The sequence below is a fragment of the Setaria italica genome, chromosome V (assembly GCF_000263155.2).
Source record: "Setaria italica strain Yugu1 chromosome V, Setaria_italica_v2.0, whole genome shotgun sequence".
NCBI classification, from domain to species: domain Eukaryota; kingdom Viridiplantae; phylum Streptophyta; class Magnoliopsida; order Poales; family Poaceae; genus Setaria; species Setaria italica.
The window spans coordinates 9,166,515-9,186,035 of NC_028454.1; the positions used below are offsets into that span (position 1 = coordinate 9,166,515).

Below are 19,521 nucleotides of genomic sequence, written 5' to 3' on the forward strand. Positions count from 1 at the left end.
GCTGCTTCTGGGTAGTGTGCTGCTTAGAAGCAAATAGGAAGTGACGAACCATTGACATCTCATCACTTGCCGGTTGAAGACGTGGGCCACCCGATTTAGTCATCAGAGGTTGTGGATCCTTGTAAGTTGCAACACCGGCCCACCTGATTCCCTGAGCATAATCCTGAATTAGCACGTATTGTATATTGCCACCGGGCAAAGAAGCCTTCCAAATTGACAAATACTTTTCCTAGCCGACGACCTCGCGCACGAGCAACAAAATATACCCCAACTCCACTAAAATCTCCTACGTGCAACCCAAGTGCTGGTAATACACGTTTTTTCTTTACTTATATTGTAGGGTTAGGACTAGTAATTGCTTTTCAGAATGCTTGTGCGAAGAAGTTCCAGAAATGCCGTTATGAATCGGAACAGCTTGCAGTACATGAAAAAACAAAACCAAGCGAATCCTCTGCGTGGCCTCCACGATCGGCAACACAGAAGAAAAAGTTTGCCAACATGCGGGGATGAACTTTGCCGGCCGATCGGCCTGGTCAACCCGCCGAGGCGCCGAGCACGCGCGGGGGTCTAGCCCAAGCGGGGTAACGCTACGTGCGCCGACGAACGCGTGCGCACACGTCGTGTTCTGTGTGTGTTCTGTGCGTGCCAGGGCCCCGCGTGTCAGGGGCGGTTAGCGGCGGTTGGGCGCCGGCTTCCTCGGCTGCTTATTATGCCGCCGCTCGCCTCGCCTTTGGGGGCTCCTCCTCCTTCTCCTCCTCCTCCGCGTCGTCGTCTTCTCTCGCCCACCTCCAAAGCAGGTATGTACCGCGCCACCCTCCCTCGCTCGCCCTCTTCTCTCCCCACCATTCCTTCCTTTCCTTGCGTCGTTCCTTCCCCACCACGTGTTCGACGAAACGCCGCAGCCGCGCGCGGAAGGTCAGAGCTCGTTTGCTGCTTTCGTGTCTGCTCCGCCGCCACGCGCGCCCTTCTCGTCCGGCGACGTAGGGAGCGGTGCTCTTGCTTGCATTGGTCGGAGTGTTGGCTACTAGCTCGTTCGAGGAATTAAGGCCGTTTCTTCTTGGCTACAGAATAATTAAGGTCCTTTGCTGCACATAATAATTAAGGTCCCTTGCTGCACATAGTTTGTTCAAACAGCTAGCTGCTGATGGCTTTCTAAACTTTAATTTTTGTCCCCGTAGCTTTTCAATTACCTTGGTATAGTCTACGAGTGATGGACCTGTCAACAAAGAATCCCGTTGTTTGGGGTTGACGCCAAGCAATTGGGAAAGGTGGTGCTTGTGTGTCCCAGTTCGGCTGTTCATAGCCACGGAGCTAGAGCTTTGCAAGAATTATTAGGTTGTCTTTTCGTTGAGGGGGACTACACCACCACTAATCTTTGCGGGAAAGCTGAGGAACATAGATACTGAAAGAATATGTGGAATAATAGATTAGATTGATTGAGAGATAGGGGTTACAATATATAAGGGTGAGGAGATCGTAGCTAGGCTTATAGAAACAGAGCCAGATACGATCTCCTCATATCTCTAAGCAATCCAAATCAGGGCCGGCTGGGCTCTAGGCCCAAGGCGCAGGGCCCTATACGCATACACCACAAATACAATCTAACAGAAAATTGCACTTCCCCTAATTCTTGCACTTCTTAAGTAAAAAAATACTTTACTCCTGTTAACAGAAAATTATTTTATTTTCTCATTATTTGGTAAGCTTATATTGCCAAAGATTTTGATTGCTGTGTAAAAGTACATGACACTGGTTGGCGTTCAACATTGTTGTAGCTGAGTGTTTTGTTTTTTCCACTGTTTCAAAGACTATATCAGCAGTACAGGAAGCTTGATTTTTTTCTATATCATCAGAGCACATCCATTTTCTAGATGGATATTCTGATACAAACATGATTAGGAGCACAATACTGTAATTACTACACTTTTTCGTAAAACAAGTGAAAGGTGCTGACAAGCACTGCTGCAGTCACAAAGTAAAGCTATCCCCTAAATATGAAGATCTTTGATCTTATCTTTTCGTGTTGCATTATATTGTTTTGGGCTTATCATCACCTCATTTAGGTGCATTGTCATTCAGTTTTGATTGTACTTCCCATCATAGCATTGACCTAAGCAAGCAATAATTGTCATTTAGTTTTATGTTCAGAGATCTCTTCTTTCTTTTATCAGGTACGATAGGGCGACCCAGTAATGGCAGAAGCCCTATTAGGACCTCATGAGCACCGTCTGAGCTCTGGTAAGTATTCACATAATTAAGTGCCATAAGAATTTTCTTGTTGAATGAACTGGCATATTATATCACAATATTATCTTTCTTTGTCCTAATAAAGAACTTATGATATTTCGTAATATATGAATGTGTACACTGTAAAATTTACGATTATGGGAAGTAGACTTTTCTTTTGCCAATCAAAAGCACAATCCAACGTAATTCTTAAAAGTCAAATTTTGTCCATGCAATGAAACTGTGCAGAATTGACTTCTGTCAAAACATTCTTTGCAGCCTTAGATGGACACTATGATGAGAAGAGGAAATCCAATGTGGAATACTCGGAGGATGAAAAGAAAGCAATGATCGCGTCTCTTAAGAAGAAGGCGATGAGCGCCTCACAAAAGTTGAGGCACTCCATGAAGAGGGGGAGGAAGAGTAGCAAGGTTATGTCCATCTCAATCTTGGATGAGCGCGACCCTGAGGAGGTGCAGGCTGTGGATGCCTTCCGCCAGCTTCTTGTACTTGAAGAGCTGCTACCATCGCAGCATGATGACTATCACATGATGTTGAGGTGTGTGATATAGTAATGGTGCATCCTAATGTATGATTGTATCTCAATGTGGATCAGTATTGATGAAAGTTGTGATGATAAAGGTTTTTGAAGGCAAGAAAGTTTGATATTGAGAAGGCAAAACAAATGTGGTCTGATATGCTGAAGTGGAGAAAGGAGTTTGGTGCGGATACCATTCTTGAGGTAGTTACAGCTCACAGAGTTTTATAAAACTAACATCACTTGGATTAATACTTTCCCATCAGTACTTACAGGTTAGTTCATAAATTGTTGTCACATTTTCTTTTTCTATAACGGCATCATAGGAATTTGAATTCGAAGAAGCTGATAAGGTGGCACAATGCTACCCTCAAGGTTACCATGGGGTTGATAAGGAAGGCAGGCCTGTCTACATTGAACGACTTGGACAAATTGATGTCAATAGGCTCATGCAGGTCACCACAATGGATCGCTTTGTCAAGAACCATGTCAAGGAGTTTGAGAAGAACTTTGCTGTTAAGTTCCCGGCTTGCTCAATTGCTGCGAAGCGCCATATTGATCAAAGCACAACAATTCTTGATGTGCAAGGAGTGGTATGCATTTACCAATTGTTGGAAAGTTTACTCACTGGTTGCAATATTACAGTGAGTAACCTAGAACACATTTTTCAGGGGATGAAGCAATTCAGCAAAGCTGCAAGGGAACTCATTGGCATGCTTCAGAAGATTGACGGTGACAACTATCCGGAGGTAAATCCTTTGATATATAAAATTATGAACCATAGTTGCGCACACATTTTGAGCTGAATTTTGTAAACAATAATGTTCTTATCTCGTCAGTAATGATTTTGTTTGGTCTCAGACGCTATGCCGGATGTTCATCATTAATGCAGGCCAGGGATTCCGTCTTCTATGGAGCACAGTGAAGAGCTTCCTTGACCCAAAGACTACTGCAAAGATTCATGTATTTTTTTTTTCATGTTCTTTACAGTTTTATTCTATAGCCATGATTCTAGAGCTCAGTTAGAAGATTGTTTCATGAATTATGCATTTCTATAGGTTCTAGGTAACAAGTATCAAAGCAAGCTTCTTGAGGTGATTGATGCCAGGTAAGAATCAATGCTCTAATTTGCTTGTAAGCTACTTCTATGACACTCTTGCCAACTTAAATATACACATTTATTTTATTCAGCGAGTTGCCAGAATTTTTCGGCGGAACTTGCCAGTGCGAAGGTGGTTGCATGAAGGCTGACAAAGGCCCTTGGAAAGATCCCGAAATCATGAAGGTGAGTAATCCAATATAATTCTTTAATCTCATCCTTGTCGTCATCTTTACTACAGATAACCAAAGTCACAGGGCACTAACTCAGTATTCCTACCCACTTTTATGTGAAGATGGTTCAAAGTGGTGCTGGGCAGTGCGTCTCACTCATCTCGGAGGCTGAGGATAAAGTGATTTGTGAAGATGACATCATATATCCTAAGGTAAAAATAATATAAACATTGTCATGATATCATAGTTGTTGATGTCTTTAGCACTATTATTTTAATACTACTATTTCTCTCTCTCTCTCTCTCTCTCTCTCTCTAATTATCTAAATTCAAGATACAAGCTTCATTCAACGGGGAGGCACAATTAGCTGGAGATGGTCAGCCCACTTTGTCAAGGAAAATTTCCCGCAGCCGAATTGAACATCCTCAGTTATCACCTGTCCATGAGGATCTTATTCCTACTTCATATCCTGTAAGACATTCTCTATCATTGATTATTCAATGACCAGCAATGACATAATTCATATCGCAATGTTTGTAGTTAAGAGTTTGCTCTAAGTTTGTTCAGCATACAAGCTTAAACCTCAATAATCGCAATACATGCTATGTATATATATGTCCTACTTCTCATTCCTCCGCAAACTTTTTCAGACCCCTGGTTCACCATATTCTTGTGATGTCCCAATGGTTGAAAAGGCCATAGATGCTATTTGCAAGAGTCAGGGAACACTACCAGATGAGAAGCTTGCCATCACCAAAGGTTAGTACCACCCTTACAACTCAAAAAAGTTCAGCAGAGTATTACTACTCATGTTTCCTCCCACTAGTAGACTGACCAAACATTGTTCGTCATCAGCTGTTGTAAATGCCTCTAATGGATCCAACCCTCCACTCTTTGGTGGCATCATAGCACTTGTGATGAGCATTGCAACGATGCTCCGTGTGACCCGCAACATGCCTGGGAAGGTACTTGGTGCTACCATTGGTGGTGATGCTAAATCTGCTACCCTCACAAAAAGTAAATCAAAAGTCCAAGCCCGTCAGCGATCCAAGCTATCACCTGAGGCTGTGAAGGCAGCTGAAGATGTCATATCTATGAAGCGCCTCGCCGAGCTTGAGGAGAAGATCAAGGCACTCCTAACAAAATCTGCAACAATGCCTGCTGATAAGGAGGAGATGCTGCAGGCTGCTGTCACTCGCATCAGTACACTAGAAGAGGAGCTTGCAGCTACAAAGAAGGTATGATCTGCACCTTGTTGGGAAATGTAGTTGTTACCACATTGTAACCAACTAAACCAAAACTGAGTAATAGAAAAGATATTTTTGTATCTTTCTATATCAGTGAATGACCTTAAACACTTAGAAGTACATGATATTTTGCATATTTCTATTCTTTACCAATGAATCTGTTTACAAAACTACTTTGATGTGGGTTTTGTAGGCCTTGCAGAAGACTCTTGAGTGTCAAGGGGAGATCATTGCGTACATTGAGAAGAAAAAGAAGAAGAAAAGCAAGGTAACTAACTTGAGAAAAAAAATAATGAATTAAAATATGTCTAAATTAGTAGATACAATTGTTGTCAGTTCTTCTTCCTCAAAAATAGTGATGTTCACTTAACCATAGTGGTATAATGCTATGATTCTAATCCAATGATTTTGCTGGAATTTGTTTCCAAATTAATCTGGATTTAAAACTATGTTCCATCCACTACAACGAGTTACATCCCCTCATTTCATGAGATTAACATTGCCTTTTTGAAATTATGCTTGCAGCGTTTATTTCGTTGGTAGAAGTGAAACATGTGTTGAATTGTTCATGTCTGGGAGAAGAGCTTTTGTGTGCGATGGAAGAGAGTGAGTTGGTGTTTGCATCTACTGTGATTCTAATTGTAACATATAATGTTCTTTTGTTCTTCTTTTTGTAGCATATGATGTTCTTTTATTCTTTTTTTCCCCAATATTGCTGCAAATTATTTGTCCAAGACACATATTCGTTTACCTCACCATGTGGATGTGATGCCAAATTGTCAATCCCGCCATTGCTATGGACAATTATGGATGGATGGACTGCTGAGTATATATTGCCAATATAAGTATATTTATTATAAATTTGTGAGAATATACTCTCTTTGCACATGTTGCATGCTTTATCTGTACATTTACTCTTTTTTATCCTAGAATCAATTATGTCAAACTTTTTAAAGATCAGCTACTAAAATGTTTATAATCAATGGTACTAAATTGTCTTTGAAATGGCATACATAAAGTATAACACTTTAGTATTTCTTGCCATATATAAAACAAATTTAGTCGACTTTGCATCTTGGAGGCAATGTAAAATGCAACTTGCCAAAGAATTGAGATTGTGTGCGTGTGTTTTTAGTGACGAGTGTGCGTACGTATATGTGAGCGTCTGCATCTGTCCTATGTGATTTGCAAAAAAAGAATTGAGATTATGCTGTTTTGAAACCTTGTCACACCTAGTTTTAAGGATAAATAGAACTCGGTCTTTATGCACTTCTTATGACATCGGGATTTATATGCACTTCTTATGACATCGGGATTTAAAGACAAACCGAACGTTAACTTTATGCATGGCCAAGATCATTTTTTATGCATACATTGACTTGATTAGTGAACAACAAAACAATCTTCATTACATAGCATAGAATTGATTACAAAATGATTCGAGGGTCTTAAAGAAAAAGAATTACATTTTGTTAAACTATCGCAACAGAGTAGGCACTAATTTTCATATGAAGTCAACGGAGGGCATGCCATCCTAGAACTCAAGTCTTCTCGGACCTCACTATCTTCTTATCTTCTTAAGCAGCATCAGGAAGATTAGAACATCTCGAGACGTGCATTCTAGAAGTCTGAGAAAATTATGACATGAGGGCTTATGCGTAAGGATAGCTTTCTTTGGTGTATTGCAAGATCATATTTTAGTTGGCCAAATTTTTACTAAGCACCTAAAAAATTTAGTATTATAAGATCTCCCATACCATTAATACCATAACTACTTTAATGTTTACCAAAAAGAACAACTCCCAAACCAACTAACCATGTAGGGTTGTCCAGGTCACTCTTATCCGTGCTGTTATAACAACTCTTAACACGCTACAAAGGTTATACAACTTTACCCACGAGTCATAATATTTGTCACGAGGATTTCTTTTTGATGTTGTGAGCCCCTTCACAATACGTCGATGAGATGTGTTGGCATGAAATCATTACAAAACCTTTACACAGGTCAACCGGCATGTATAAACCATATGTATACCATCATTGAGCCTACCAGACTCTCGGGGTCTGCCATCTAAAGCCCAAACAGCCTAAAACAGTCCGCTTGGTTACCCTACTTAATCAGTCAAAATCATAGCCCATCTAGTTCTCGTGATCGTATGGATAATTTCTGAGTAACCTTCCATCATAAAATTAGAGGTTGCCACATAGTCCCTATATAAGTTTTATATGTCGCATTTCATAAGCTGTTACTCACTATCTGCAAAAGGAAGGTTATCTCTTAGTCTGTAAATAAGCTTTTGTTGTGCTCGCGACGCAAGATAGGGTGCAGGCCGCATCACAGTGGTCCTTAAAGTAATTGGGCCTTTCGCCTAGTCCAGCAGCACTTCCACGTCACCCTTTCAACGGATAGAATCCTGACTGTGGCCTCCCGGTTCAATCAATGGTTAAAAAACACTCCAGGCCGGATCGGTAAATGAAATACCGACCACCCCGAACCTCCATCCGTGCGCTCTCGCTATCGTCGTGCTTGGGCGCTTGGCAATTTGGCATCCCGCGTTCGTGACATCACAATTCGCAACTCGCATGCGCCCTTTACCACTTGCCTCCACTGGCCTACGACAACCAACATCTCCTTTCCCATCGCCATCGTCTTGCTCGCGGCCAACACCACCGGAACAACACCGCCAAAAGCGCCAAGCCCCGTCGTGGGCATTTCCTCCGCTAGCAACTTTGCCACTTCGAGGTGTTCCAGAACCCTGGGGTCAGCCATCGCCTCTTGGAGTTGGAGTTGGAAGGCCTCAACGATGCATGCTAGCTAGGCTTATCATGCGGACCCGTTAGCAAGGCTTCAACAGGTCAATTTCCGATAGCAACAACTGGAACCGCTCTTTCCTACGACCAATCTCAGCACCGCATGCACTTTCTCCTCCCTCCCATTCTCATTTTAAAACAAAAAATATATATATGAAAGAGTTTTATATCAAAGATCAGAAAACGAAACTTGGGAAAAAAATAAAAAAACCATTCACGAGCAAAAATTTGAAACAAAAAATATGGAAATTAAAAAAAGCCCAAGACAAATTTGAAAGAAAAATTGGAAGAATTTTTTTTTAAAAAAATGAGAAATTAACAATCAGGAACAAAATTTCGAAACAACATTTCAAAAAAAACCTCAGACACAGAAGATTGAAATAAAAAAATTCCAAAATAAAATTTGAAAGCAATTAACAGGAATGTAAATTCCCAAAACAAGAAAGTTAAAAATCTAAAAATTCTCAAAACAGAAAGTTAGAACAATTTTTTTTTAAAAAAAAAGAGTGAGGCTCCAAGCACACTTGGCAGTGGGGCCATCATGCCGCTACCTCATGGCTGGCATGGCGGTAGGCTCCACCGGAACTTAGATCCGCCTAAGAGGAAAAAGTTTAAGAAAAAGTGAAGGGAAAAAAAGGAAGGAGAAAATGATGTGCGTCATGGAAGATCACGCAGTAATGACGTTGTCACATGTGGACCCCACACGCGGGAGAGCAAGTCGGCCGTGAGCTAGTGAGATATCACCCGTTCTACACGTAACGGATGACGGTAGAACTAGCTTTCCTCTGAAGCCGCATTTCTCTCCGCACCCTCCCATAAATTCCGTGCCACTCTTCTTGTCCAATTCTCCACCCACACCGGCGCAATGGAGCACTGGAGGGAGCTGGCGCGGACGGTGCCGGGAACCCTCGTGCTCGTCATCGACAGCATCACGACCGGATTGCTCTCGCTCTTCGACCGTGCCCACGGCAAGCTCCAGCAGGTCATCAACATGGTGCTCAGTCTCCGGAGGGGCCTAACGGTGCACCCCAGACCTAGTGCCGAGCAGTGCCCCAGCGAGGACCTCGAGGAGGCCTGCCGCGAGCTCGATCGCCTAGGCACGCTCCACACCGCGGCCGGGCACCTCTTCGTCCTCTGCTGCGCGTACCTCAGCCTCTGGGGTTGCCCGCTGTGGCAGACCTGGGAAGGCCGCCGCACCGCCGCGATCGACCACGCCGCCGAGGCGCGGCGGTGGCTGCGCTCCGCCGCCGCGCATGCCCGGGCGGCGAGCGCCGCCGACCGCATGGCCGACTCGTTTCGTCGCCCGTCGCCTGGCTGGGACGCGTGGGTCCTCGCGTCCCTCAAGCACGCGCGCTGCACCATCTGGATGGAGATGATGGCGCAGTCCGAGGTGCGCCGGATGCGCCACGCTGTTATCCTGGAGTTCTTCGACGCGTGGATGATTCTGAATCAATGAATCTCAATAAGTCTAAGTCTCTGTTCGTTCCTGCAGACTGCTTTGCAGATCCATCTATCAGTTAATGTTGCTGAGCAGCTGGGCTCGCTGTGAGTTCCTGGCTAGTGTGTCTGTCAATGAACATGTGGTCGGTTCGTCAGGTGTTGATCTGATGGCATGGCATCACGCACTGCCTGATTCTTCCCTGAAATAATGCTACTGTCAACCTGTGTGAATTACTGAATGCCTGAAATGTCTGTTTACAAATGGAATCTATCTTCTGAGTGGTACTGAAATTTGTTGTCTCTAGCTCCTGGGAATCACATTCCTGTACTACAGCCACAATCTCCTGTGAATTGGTGTGGTTACTGATTACTTCGTGACGTTCCATGCTCCTCCAGCATAATCTTATGCCGCCTGATCATTAGTTGTGTCATCTGACAGAGGTGTTACAGTCGCACGCTGAGCAATACAAGCACGGTACTCTGTATTCTGATTTCTGAATACTGCATGTCTGAATTTTCTGAATCTTGACAAGCACTTGAGAAGAGGGCCCAGGATACTTGTAAGTACACATATGTATAGATAGCCAAACGGGCGGCCCGGCTCGGCCTGGCACGGGCACGAATAGGCCCGGCCTATTTAGGCCCGGCCTGTTTAGGCCCGCCTATCTGTCGTGCCAGGCCGGGCCAGCCCGCGTGCCGAAAGAGCGGTCCAGGTCCGGCCTACAACCTTCTTACGCAGGCCGTGCCGGCCCGCTGGCCCGGCGGGCCTTAACAGCCTCACCGTGCCCGTGCCAGCCCATGTAACGTTTTAAGAAAAACCCCTCACCAGAATCTAATTTATCAAAACATTCACATTTTCAACATATTCACAGAAACTTCCTTTCAATATATTCATAGATTCAATCATTCAACTGATTCACAAATTCACAAAGATTCACACATATTCACAATCACAATAACACAAACAAATATGAATATTATTTTGAGCTGTTTGTATTGCTGCCTCATTAAAAACCTTTGTAGGTAAAAACTCACACCTCGTGAGAAAATCCTACAAAGGAAAAAAGAGTACAGCCAGCTCATAAGTTCATTGTTCAGATACACTATACACAATCACACAAGTTCACAACTCAACTGACAACTCACAACTCACAAGTCACAAGATCTACACAAGCACAACAGCACAAGGCTTCTCACTTCTGAGTTCTAACTTGCTCCTGAACACTGACAGAGGGCAGCAGGCATCTAGCTTCTGCAAAAAATGATAGGAGGATTAGAGGTAACAAATAACAAGTATACTGATTAGAAGTAAATGAGAGTAGAAAACTTACTCATCAAGATACAAATCCTCAAATGACTCTTCAAGTTCGGTATCGTCGACGGTATGCTGCAGTCTTGCATCTCCTTGCTCCCAATCCTTGATCAAAGCCAAGATCTCCACCATCTCAGGGGTCAGACGACGTCGCCGCTCCTCAATGATCCTGCCAGTGGTACTAAATGCAGATTCTGAAGATATAGTAGAGACAGGCACAGTCATAACATCCCTAGCTAAGATAGATAGAACAGGATATGATAGCTTATGCTCATGCCACCAGGTCAATATGTTGAAGTCATCATCATATTGATTGATAGTGTCACTGTCTAGGTAAGCAGACAGTTCAGAAGCAGCAGCAAGAGAGGCACCAGTTTGAGCAGCTTGCAACAAAGCACTAGCAGATTGTCTCCTAGACAGGGAGGAGGAAACAGAAGTAGAACCCAGGCCAGCACCAAGGCTAGCGGCAGAATAAGTAGATGAAGCAGCCTGGGAACCAAAGATCTTACCCCAAGCAGTCTTCTTCTTACCTGCAGGGCCTGGCTGAGTGGCCCTCTGCATCCTCACAGAACCATACTTAGCTTCATATTTGCCAAAGATTGTAGACAATTCAGCTCTTACATCAGTTAAGTAACTAGAATAATCCTTACCAGTTAGCTGAGACATCAGCTGAAGCACATTGCTAAAACCAGTAATCTTAGCTCTAGGATCCAATATAAAAGCAAAGGCATAAAGCATAGGTATATCAGCCCAATAAGATAAGAACTTAGACTTCATGGGTGCAACAACATGTTTCAGATCAGCATCATCAGCATAGAAATTAAGGTGCCCAGCTATCTCAAGAATATGATGCAAGATTAATGGAGCAGTAGGATAGTAAACACCAGACAGAATAACAGTAGAATCATAGAATTGTTCAAGAAATATCAGAATCTTTTCAGCAATATACCAGTGTAATTCTGTCAGAATTGTTTGACCTTCAACCAAACCATATTGAGTGGTTATGAACTGATGGAATGTGGTCTTATGGGGCAATAGATGCTTCAACATGAGATAAGTTGAATTCCATCTAACATCCATGTCCAAAGCAAACTTACGAGGACGGACACCAACAGCAATGCAATATGACTTGTATGCCGCAATACGTTGGTTAGAACAATTCAGGAATGAAATTGCAGTTCTAAATGAACTAAGCATAGGCTTGAAAACATCAAGGCCAGCCTTAACAATTAGATTAATGATGTGACAAGCACAACGCTGATGAAAAAAAAGTCTACCCATGTAACCAGTCAGTGAAGGATGAAGCTTACCAATGGCGGCAGTGTTTGCCGATGCATTATCCAGTGTGATAGAAAATATCTTATCATTTAAACCATAATCAGTAGCAACAGCTGTAATGCGCTCAGCAATATTATCAGCATTATGAGAAACATCAATTAAACGAAGGCCTAAGATCCTCTTCTCTAGTTGCCAATCAGCATTCACATAATGAGCAACCACACTAAGGTAATCTTCCTTAGCATTACCAGACCATATGTCAGATGTAAGAGCAACAGAGGAAACAGATTGCAAAGAAGCCAGGAGTTTAGTACGACGCTCATCAAAATACTTAACAAAATCTCTGGTGGTGGTTTGCCTAGACACACAACTGAATCTAGGATTATGAGCAATATTAATATACTCCTCAAATGCATCAGACTCACCAAAGCATAAAGGAAGGTCTAGTCTAGCAATCAATCTGCACAACTGGATACGAGCAACATCAGGATTGTACTCCCACATATGGAGAGAGCCATCAGGATTGTACTTGAGTTGGGACTGAGCCATACGTGAAGCACCTAGCAAGACTGGGCACTTTGGAAGGTGCCTATGCAAGTGTCCAGTACCACTAGCAGACTTACCAGAATAAGTTTTCTTGCAATGTAGGCACTTAGCACTAGTTCTTACCCCCTTGTTGTTCTTTACCTCGTACAGAGGCTCAAAGTCATCTCACACCTTAGAGGTGCAAGAACGAGTCCTCTTGCTGCCCGTACTCTCCGAGCCCGGACCAGCACCAGAGCCAGCAGCAGCAGGTGCTGGAGAATCTCCAGCTCCAGGACCTGGCTGAGCATCGGGGACGGCACCACCGAGCAACGCCCGCCGATCCGCCTCCAAATCAGAATCATCATCTCCGGTCTCCCCCATCAACCGCAACTCATCATTGAGGCAGGTTGGATAGTCGTCGTCCATCCTCGAGCACACCCGGAACCGGAACAGACCCTCGAGCCCTCCACCGTTGACGTCGTCGCCTCGGCGGCTCCGTTCCTCAACAACGCGCGGCCCCTGTAGGAGACTTACACGATGAAAGAGAAGAAAGTGAGGGAGGCAGATCTGTGAGGTGTCGAAGAACGGAAGAAGAAGAGGAACGAGAGGAGTGAGGAACTGAGGATGGTGTTTACCTGCGCAGCCGGAGCCCGGAGCCGGAGAAGACGAACCGCAACGGTGGGGAACCAGGGAGTGAGGCGGATCTGCGAGGGTCGGGGGGAGGAGGCGACTAGGCGAGGAACCGAGGGAGGCGGAGGGCCGGAGGGGCTAAGGGAGAAGCAGGGTTACGGGGAGGGAGGCGGATGGGTGACCGGCGAGCCGGCGGCGGGCGAGGACGCCGGATCTGAGAGGGGACTAGGGGAGGAGCAGTTACAGGGGTAGGGAGGCGGAGCCGGCGGAGGAGCCACCAGCAAGCCGGCGGTGGGCGAGGACGCCGGATCTGAGAGTGGAGGAGCAGTTACGGGGGGGAGGGAGGCAGAGGGGCCACCGGCGAGCCGGCGGCGGGCAAGGACGGCGGTGGATCTAGATCTAGGGGAGGAGGCGAGGAGCCGGGAGGGAGCGGGCAGGAGGCGAGAGAGCGAGAGAGAGGCGAGGCGGCTCGATGCGGGAGGGAGCGGGGGCCGGGGGTAGGGTTTCCGCCGGCGCCGCGCGGCCTTATATACGGCCGTTTGGCCGGGCCGAGGCAGGCCTTAACAGGCCGTGCCGGCCGCTGCTGGCCCACGGGCCAAATGTGCCAGCCGTGCCGGGCCAGCCCACGTGCTGAGGTAGCGGCCCAGGCCCGACCCGTGATGTAGGCCGGGCCGGTTCGGCCTGCAAGGCCGTCGTGCTGGGCCGTGCCTATACCGGGCCAAATTGTCGTGCCGTGGGCCGGCCCACAGGCCGCGGGCCAAATGGAAATCTATACACATATGTTGCATCTAAGGCGCACAGGCCCAGCGGCAAGCCTGGTGCAGCCGCACAACGTTGCATTTAACACATGCACCATCCAGTGACCTGCGGGCGGTGTTGGCGAGCGTGGCGCTCACTCCGGCGAGAAGCTGCGCGGCCTGGAGGTTGACGTGGGCGGCGAGGCGCTCGGTGCCGACAAAGCTGTCGACGGCGGGGAGACCCTGGTGTTCCAGCAGGATTTTTAGGCCGTGCACAGGCGCTCTCAGCACCGCCCCAGGGCGCCGCACGTGTCCCCGGCGCAAACTCTGGCGGTCTGGAGCAGGCCCAGGGCAAGCCGCTCGTAGCGGTAGCCGTCGGGGATCTGGTCGACGGAAGCCAGAGGCGCCGTCGGGTTGGCCGCGGCGCGCGAGGAGATCGGCCTCGTCCATGGCCGACGCGGCGAAGGCGAGCTCGGTGGACGCGTCGATCGAGCGCGGGTGCGCCCGCCCTCCGCGTCGGCGACGAGCATTGGCGATTCGAGGACCGCCGCCGCCTCAACCAGCTGCCCGCCGGCGCGGACGCGGAGTTGTGTGACAGCGCAGCGAGCTCTGAAATAGCCACCGTGGCGGGGTGGAACCCACGGCCGTAACTGAAATTGGAATAAATTGGAATGACTTGTGGTAGAAATTCCCATTTCTCGCACACGCCCATCCCATAATCCTCCCCTTCTTCTCCAGTTTTCACCCACACGGCCACACGCCCACACCGGCACACGCTCGAGCTCGGCGCGCGGCAATGGAGGAGTGGTGGAGGGGGCGGGCGCGGACGGTGCTGGGATGGGTTGGATGGGTCGCCCCCGAGTCGCTCCTGAGAGCGACGCGGGGGTCAGGGGCGCTTCGCGAACTTGCACCTGTGGAACAAACTCCTACCTATGATTGTCAATTGTTAATTTGGTGCCACCGTATTGCGCTGCATTGCCTGATTCTTAACTGAAAATGTTACCATCGACTTGTGTGAAATACTGAAATGTCTGTTTCTGAATGGAATTCATTTTCTGAATGGTGCTGGTCTGCTGGATTCTGGTATTTTCTGTTCATCCAGGGAAAGGTACTAGATTCTGGTCTTACCCTGGCACTCATTTTCTGGGGAAAAAAAAACTAGTGTCCACATGCTGGTAGTAATGCAAATTAAGTCTTCATCCGTTAGGAACAGCATGTCTTCTTCAACAACTTCACCCAATGTGATGCGGTTTATTAGGTTCTGAATGTGTTTTGAGCACTGTGATGGTCGATATGCATATTTGATGTGCTCTGAATCAACGTTTTCTGATGATCAACGCACAACAACGGAATGATCAATCAAGTTCCACAATGCCCAAGTTTCAACCGAAATCTAAACTGGTCGAAAGTGAACACAAACCACACAGCATCAGCAAACAGTTCAGATGCCAAATTCAGTAGGCAAATCAAGTAACTGGAGAAGGTCAGACATGCATCGCCAAATTGATCAAGATTCAACTGCACTTTCGATCCCATTATTCCACCGAAATGACAGACCAACTAATCACTAATTCACATGTTCATCTACAAGAACAAGCTTTCGCACTAGTAGCCTCTTGCGGCAAACAGCTGATGGGTAAAATCTGGGGAAACCAACATCCATCCTGGCCTGCAGGGACGAACAGAGGGGCTTTCATCCATTCAGAACCATGCGGGCGGCGACGTACTCCAGGATAACAGCGTTGCGCATCAGGAGCACCATGTCCCGCGCCGTGGAGACCTCAAAGACGGTGCGGCGCATGAAACTCTGGGCCTCCGATACCCACGCGACCCAGGCCGGTGACCGGTAAGGGAGCGATATGGCCATGGCCATGGCGTCCGCCGCCGCCTGGTAACTCGCGGCGGCGTTGCGCAGCCTCTGCAGCGCCCCCTCCGCCCACTGGATGGCGTCGGCGTGGTGGCCTTCCCAAGGCTGCCACAGCGGGTCGCCCTGGAGGAGACCGTGGCGCGCGCGGTAGAGGGCGACGATGTGGCCGGCCATGGCGTGCTCCCACCTGAGGGCTTCGAACTGAAGGCGGGCGCGCTCGGTGAGGTACATGGGGCTGTATCCGTTGGGTGGTGGCATGGGGATGGCGCTGACCTCGAGCATCGTGGCGCCCATCTGAATCCTGCGCAAGACGTAGGCCTGCGTGGCGAGCTTCATGACAGCGGCGTTGACGAGCCAGAGGAAGTCGGCGGCCCTCGTGCCGCAAACGAAGAACACGAGGGTGCTCTTCACCCTGTACGCCAGCACCCTCCACTCCTCCATCGCCGCCGCCGCGCCGCTCTCTCTCTCTCTCCCCGCTTGGCTGGGTTGCGCGAGCGTTTCTGCTGTGCCGGTGTAGATGTGGAAGGAAGGAGAGGAGGAAATTTATAGGGCGAGGCTTTTACAGCATCTCGTCCGAGGACGGCAAGAATTTACCGACAAACAAAGTGACCCCCATCATTTCTACTCCGGGGTGAGGTGAATAGTCCGTTGCGGCTGTGGGGTCCACGCCGCCGCCAGGGTGGCTATTTCAGAGCACGCCGCTGCGACACGACGTCTACCAGAAGCAAAACAATCATCAACCACCCCTTCGGTCGAACAGCCACCGAGACTCGAGAAGTAGAGAGATGGCGGCGGCGCCATGGACGGTGCGAGTCCGGAAGCGGGCGGTCGAGGCGGAGCGTCGCAGCCGCCACGCCCGTGGGATGCTCCGCGACGCGGTGCCGCTCCTCGCGTCGCCGATGCACGTCGCCGACGTTCCGGGGGCGCGCGCGGGGGCCCAGTCCGTGCTCGCCGCGCTCGACGACGCGCACAGCGGCCTCGCCTTCACCGCGGCCACGACGGCGGCGGCCGAGCTCCTCGCGCTCCGCGGCGCCGCGGCCGACCCGACGGCCCCGCTGCCCTCCGTCGACTACATCCCCGACGCCCACCCGAACGAACGGGCCGCTCTGGGCTTGCTCCGGGAAGCCAGGGTCAACGCCGAGGCCGCGTACGACAACGTCGGGTGGTGCTGCGAACGCCTGATGACGGCCTGCAACCTGCTGGAGCACCCGGGCCTCCCCGGCGTGGACGGCCTCGTCGACGCCGAGCGTGCCGCCGCCCACGGTTACCTCGTGGTCGCGGAGGATCTCGCGAGGGTGAGCGCCACGAACGCCCACGCCGCCCTCCTCTTCTTGTAGTTTGCCTGTGTTCCTGAATGTTCATGGGGATCTTGCGTACTAGGTTTTTCTGCTTTTTTTTTCTCTTAATTCAATGATTGGTTCTCCGTTGGCGAATGCATGCCTTCACTGTTGATCTATTTGAGTTGTTCTGACCGGATTACTAGTCCCATCAGGTGAAATTGTGCAAACCATGCAGGAATTAACGTTGTTGGTTTTTCCTCGTGTTAACTGGATGCAGTTCTATGTTGGTGTTAACCGGATTACTAGTTCCATCAGGTGCAATTTTGGTTCGCCCTGTTCGTTCATCTCTGAGCTGTCGTAGCTTGACTTCTACCACAAAATTAGACTGAGATGATGACTAGTCCCATCAGGTGCAATCTGTCTAAGTTGGATACTTAGATTCTATAGTTAAGGAAATTAAATGAGCGTCTAGTCCAGAATTAGACTGTTTTTGTTTCTAGCTGTGGTGCACAAGGGAATCAGATCACCAGAATACCGTTAATCTTTCACTTGCGTGCATGAGTCCCAGAAATGTGACCAACTCAGCTTATTTCTGATAATGCAGTCAGCTGCAGAACTAGTTGCATCCCTAGTGAGATGATGACTAGAATTAACCTCCCAGCCATTGCAATGTTCAGGTGGACGCATTTCTGACCTGGTTGTGTGACCTTAGCAAATTTGAACGGGGTGAAATATGGTGATTTCGCATTCCGACTGAGAATATTGCGTTCTGGCAATATTCAGAAACTGACACCATTCAGTTTCTGAATTCTGGCGCGTGCTGCTCTAGCAGCATGCTGTTTGCTGATGATGATGTGTGGTTTGCGGCATTACCTTTCGATCAGTTTACAGAGAACGAACATTTAACTGATACGCCATCAAGAAAACGAATTTGCTAGCAGCAACAAGATCATGTCGGACTTACTTAATGGCTGATGGTACAGAATTCAGTGAGTTGAGCATCCTTTAACAGAAATGTGCTGCGAACAGGTAGAATAGCAAGTTCTGGTCATTCCCAGTTTCCCAAACATGCTGAGCATCCTACTGTATTCCCGCTATGTTTATCTCCATTGATCCTTTTGCTCATGCAGCGTTGTATTACCAAACTCAGTAGCACCGATGGTTTCCTTGCTGAAGTCCGAGACTGTCCTCGCCGATGTTTTCCTCGGCAAGAAGGCTGCTCCCGGCGATGCTTGAAGCCTATCAGCTTATACTCTTGCGGCTGTTATGAAACATGGAGATTGATTAGATTGAGCTGTCTAGCTTAATTTAGTTGGCCTTTTTGTCATGCTTGTATTACTACTGCGGCAGCATCGTTTGGCTGTTCTGAACTTCCGATGCTTGTAGAGTTGGTGTAGCTGCTTATTAGCAGTATTGCTGGTCTGCTGCTAGTTGTTCGATCAGTATTCCCATCCTACGAACTTCCAGCACGCATCTTTCAGTTTGTTCAGTCTTGCATCTGCGAACAGACATTTGAAGCAACATTTCAGATGGCACGGCGGGTCGTCCCCCCAGCAGCATGCCGTGGCGCGGCGCGCGAATGGCGAGTACGTGGCCGGCGGCGGCGTGGGCGCAGGTGGCGATCTCGCGGCGAGAGGTCTCCATCCACGACCTGGGGCTGCGCTGCGGCTCGCTCTCACCAAGCTCCCGGCCGCCAGAGCATGCGCGCCGTGAACACAGGTGCCTGCCGTCGGGGCGCTCGATGCCGCGATGCCGTAGGCAGAGCCACCTAGGAGGTGGACGCGCTGGTCGCCGGCGCTGGCGTCAGCAAAGACAGGCACGAACTGGATTGCATTCGATCTAACCCAGGGTCATCCTCTCGAGGAAGGCAATGCCGGGAAAGTTCGCGAGAGATTTGTGGCGATGCGGTTGCCGGAGGGGCCGCCACCGTTGGCTGCGCGACGCCCGCCGCCGTGTCGCCTGCTTTGACACTTTATAGATTGGTCCTTATCTATATCTGCTAGTGTTCAAACTGCCCCCTAATCTGGATCGCGATTATTAATGGCGATCCAATATTTTTCAAAATTACCCCTAGTTTGGATCGCGGTTAATAGTCGCGATCCAATATTTTGCATATGGACCCTCGTAAGTTTATAAATAGACCCTCATCTGGCTTGTTGTTCCCCCTGCCTCTCGGCGATCCGGCTGCGATGTACGCGGCGTTGCGAGACGGATTCCCTCCGCTATTTCTTCAACCTCGGCAAGCTCCGGTTCGCGAATGGTGGCCACGTCTTTGTCCTCTGCGCCGCGGCACGCCGCACGCGCCTCGACCTCCGGCGACCCGCCGTGGCAGAACTCTGGGAAGGCCTCACCGTGGCG

General features: G+C 48.4%; 1 protein-coding gene across 1 annotated transcript; it reads left to right on the forward strand.

The window, feature by feature from the left end:
* The first annotated feature begins 552 nt into the window (after nucleotides 1–552).
* On the forward strand, nucleotides 553–6,066 carry LOC101763275 (phosphatidylinositol/phosphatidylcholine transfer protein SFH12). The gene is made up of 15 exons (XM_004968193.2): nucleotides 553–797; nucleotides 2,172–2,238; nucleotides 2,506–2,785; nucleotides 2,869–2,968; nucleotides 3,091–3,357; nucleotides 3,436–3,513; nucleotides 3,626–3,727; nucleotides 3,823–3,872; nucleotides 3,956–4,049; nucleotides 4,159–4,248; nucleotides 4,370–4,507; nucleotides 4,687–4,795; nucleotides 4,892–5,274; nucleotides 5,477–5,551; nucleotides 5,809–6,066. The coding sequence occupies exons 2-15, from the start codon at nucleotides 2,193–2,195 to the stop codon at nucleotides 5,824–5,826; spliced, it is 1,830 nt and encodes a 609-aa protein (XP_004968250.1). The 5' UTR covers nucleotides 553–797; nucleotides 2,172–2,192; the 3' UTR covers nucleotides 5,827–6,066.
* Nucleotides 6,067–19,521: the final 13,455 nt, after the last annotated feature.

Excerpts from the sequence above, each read along its gene's own strand:
- LOC101763275 (XM_004968193.2), top strand. The coding sequence starts at position 2,193 with ATGGCAGAAGCCCTATTAGGACCTCATGAGCACCGTCTGAGCTCTG. Across the intron at positions 2,969-3,090 it reads GTGCGGATACCATTCTTGAG|GAATTTGAATTCGAAGAAGC; the intron begins GTAGTTACAGCT and ends ACGGCATCATAG. Across the intron at positions 3,358-3,435 it reads TTCTTGATGTGCAAGGAGTG|GGGATGAAGCAATTCAGCAA; the intron begins GTATGCATTTAC and ends CACATTTTTCAG.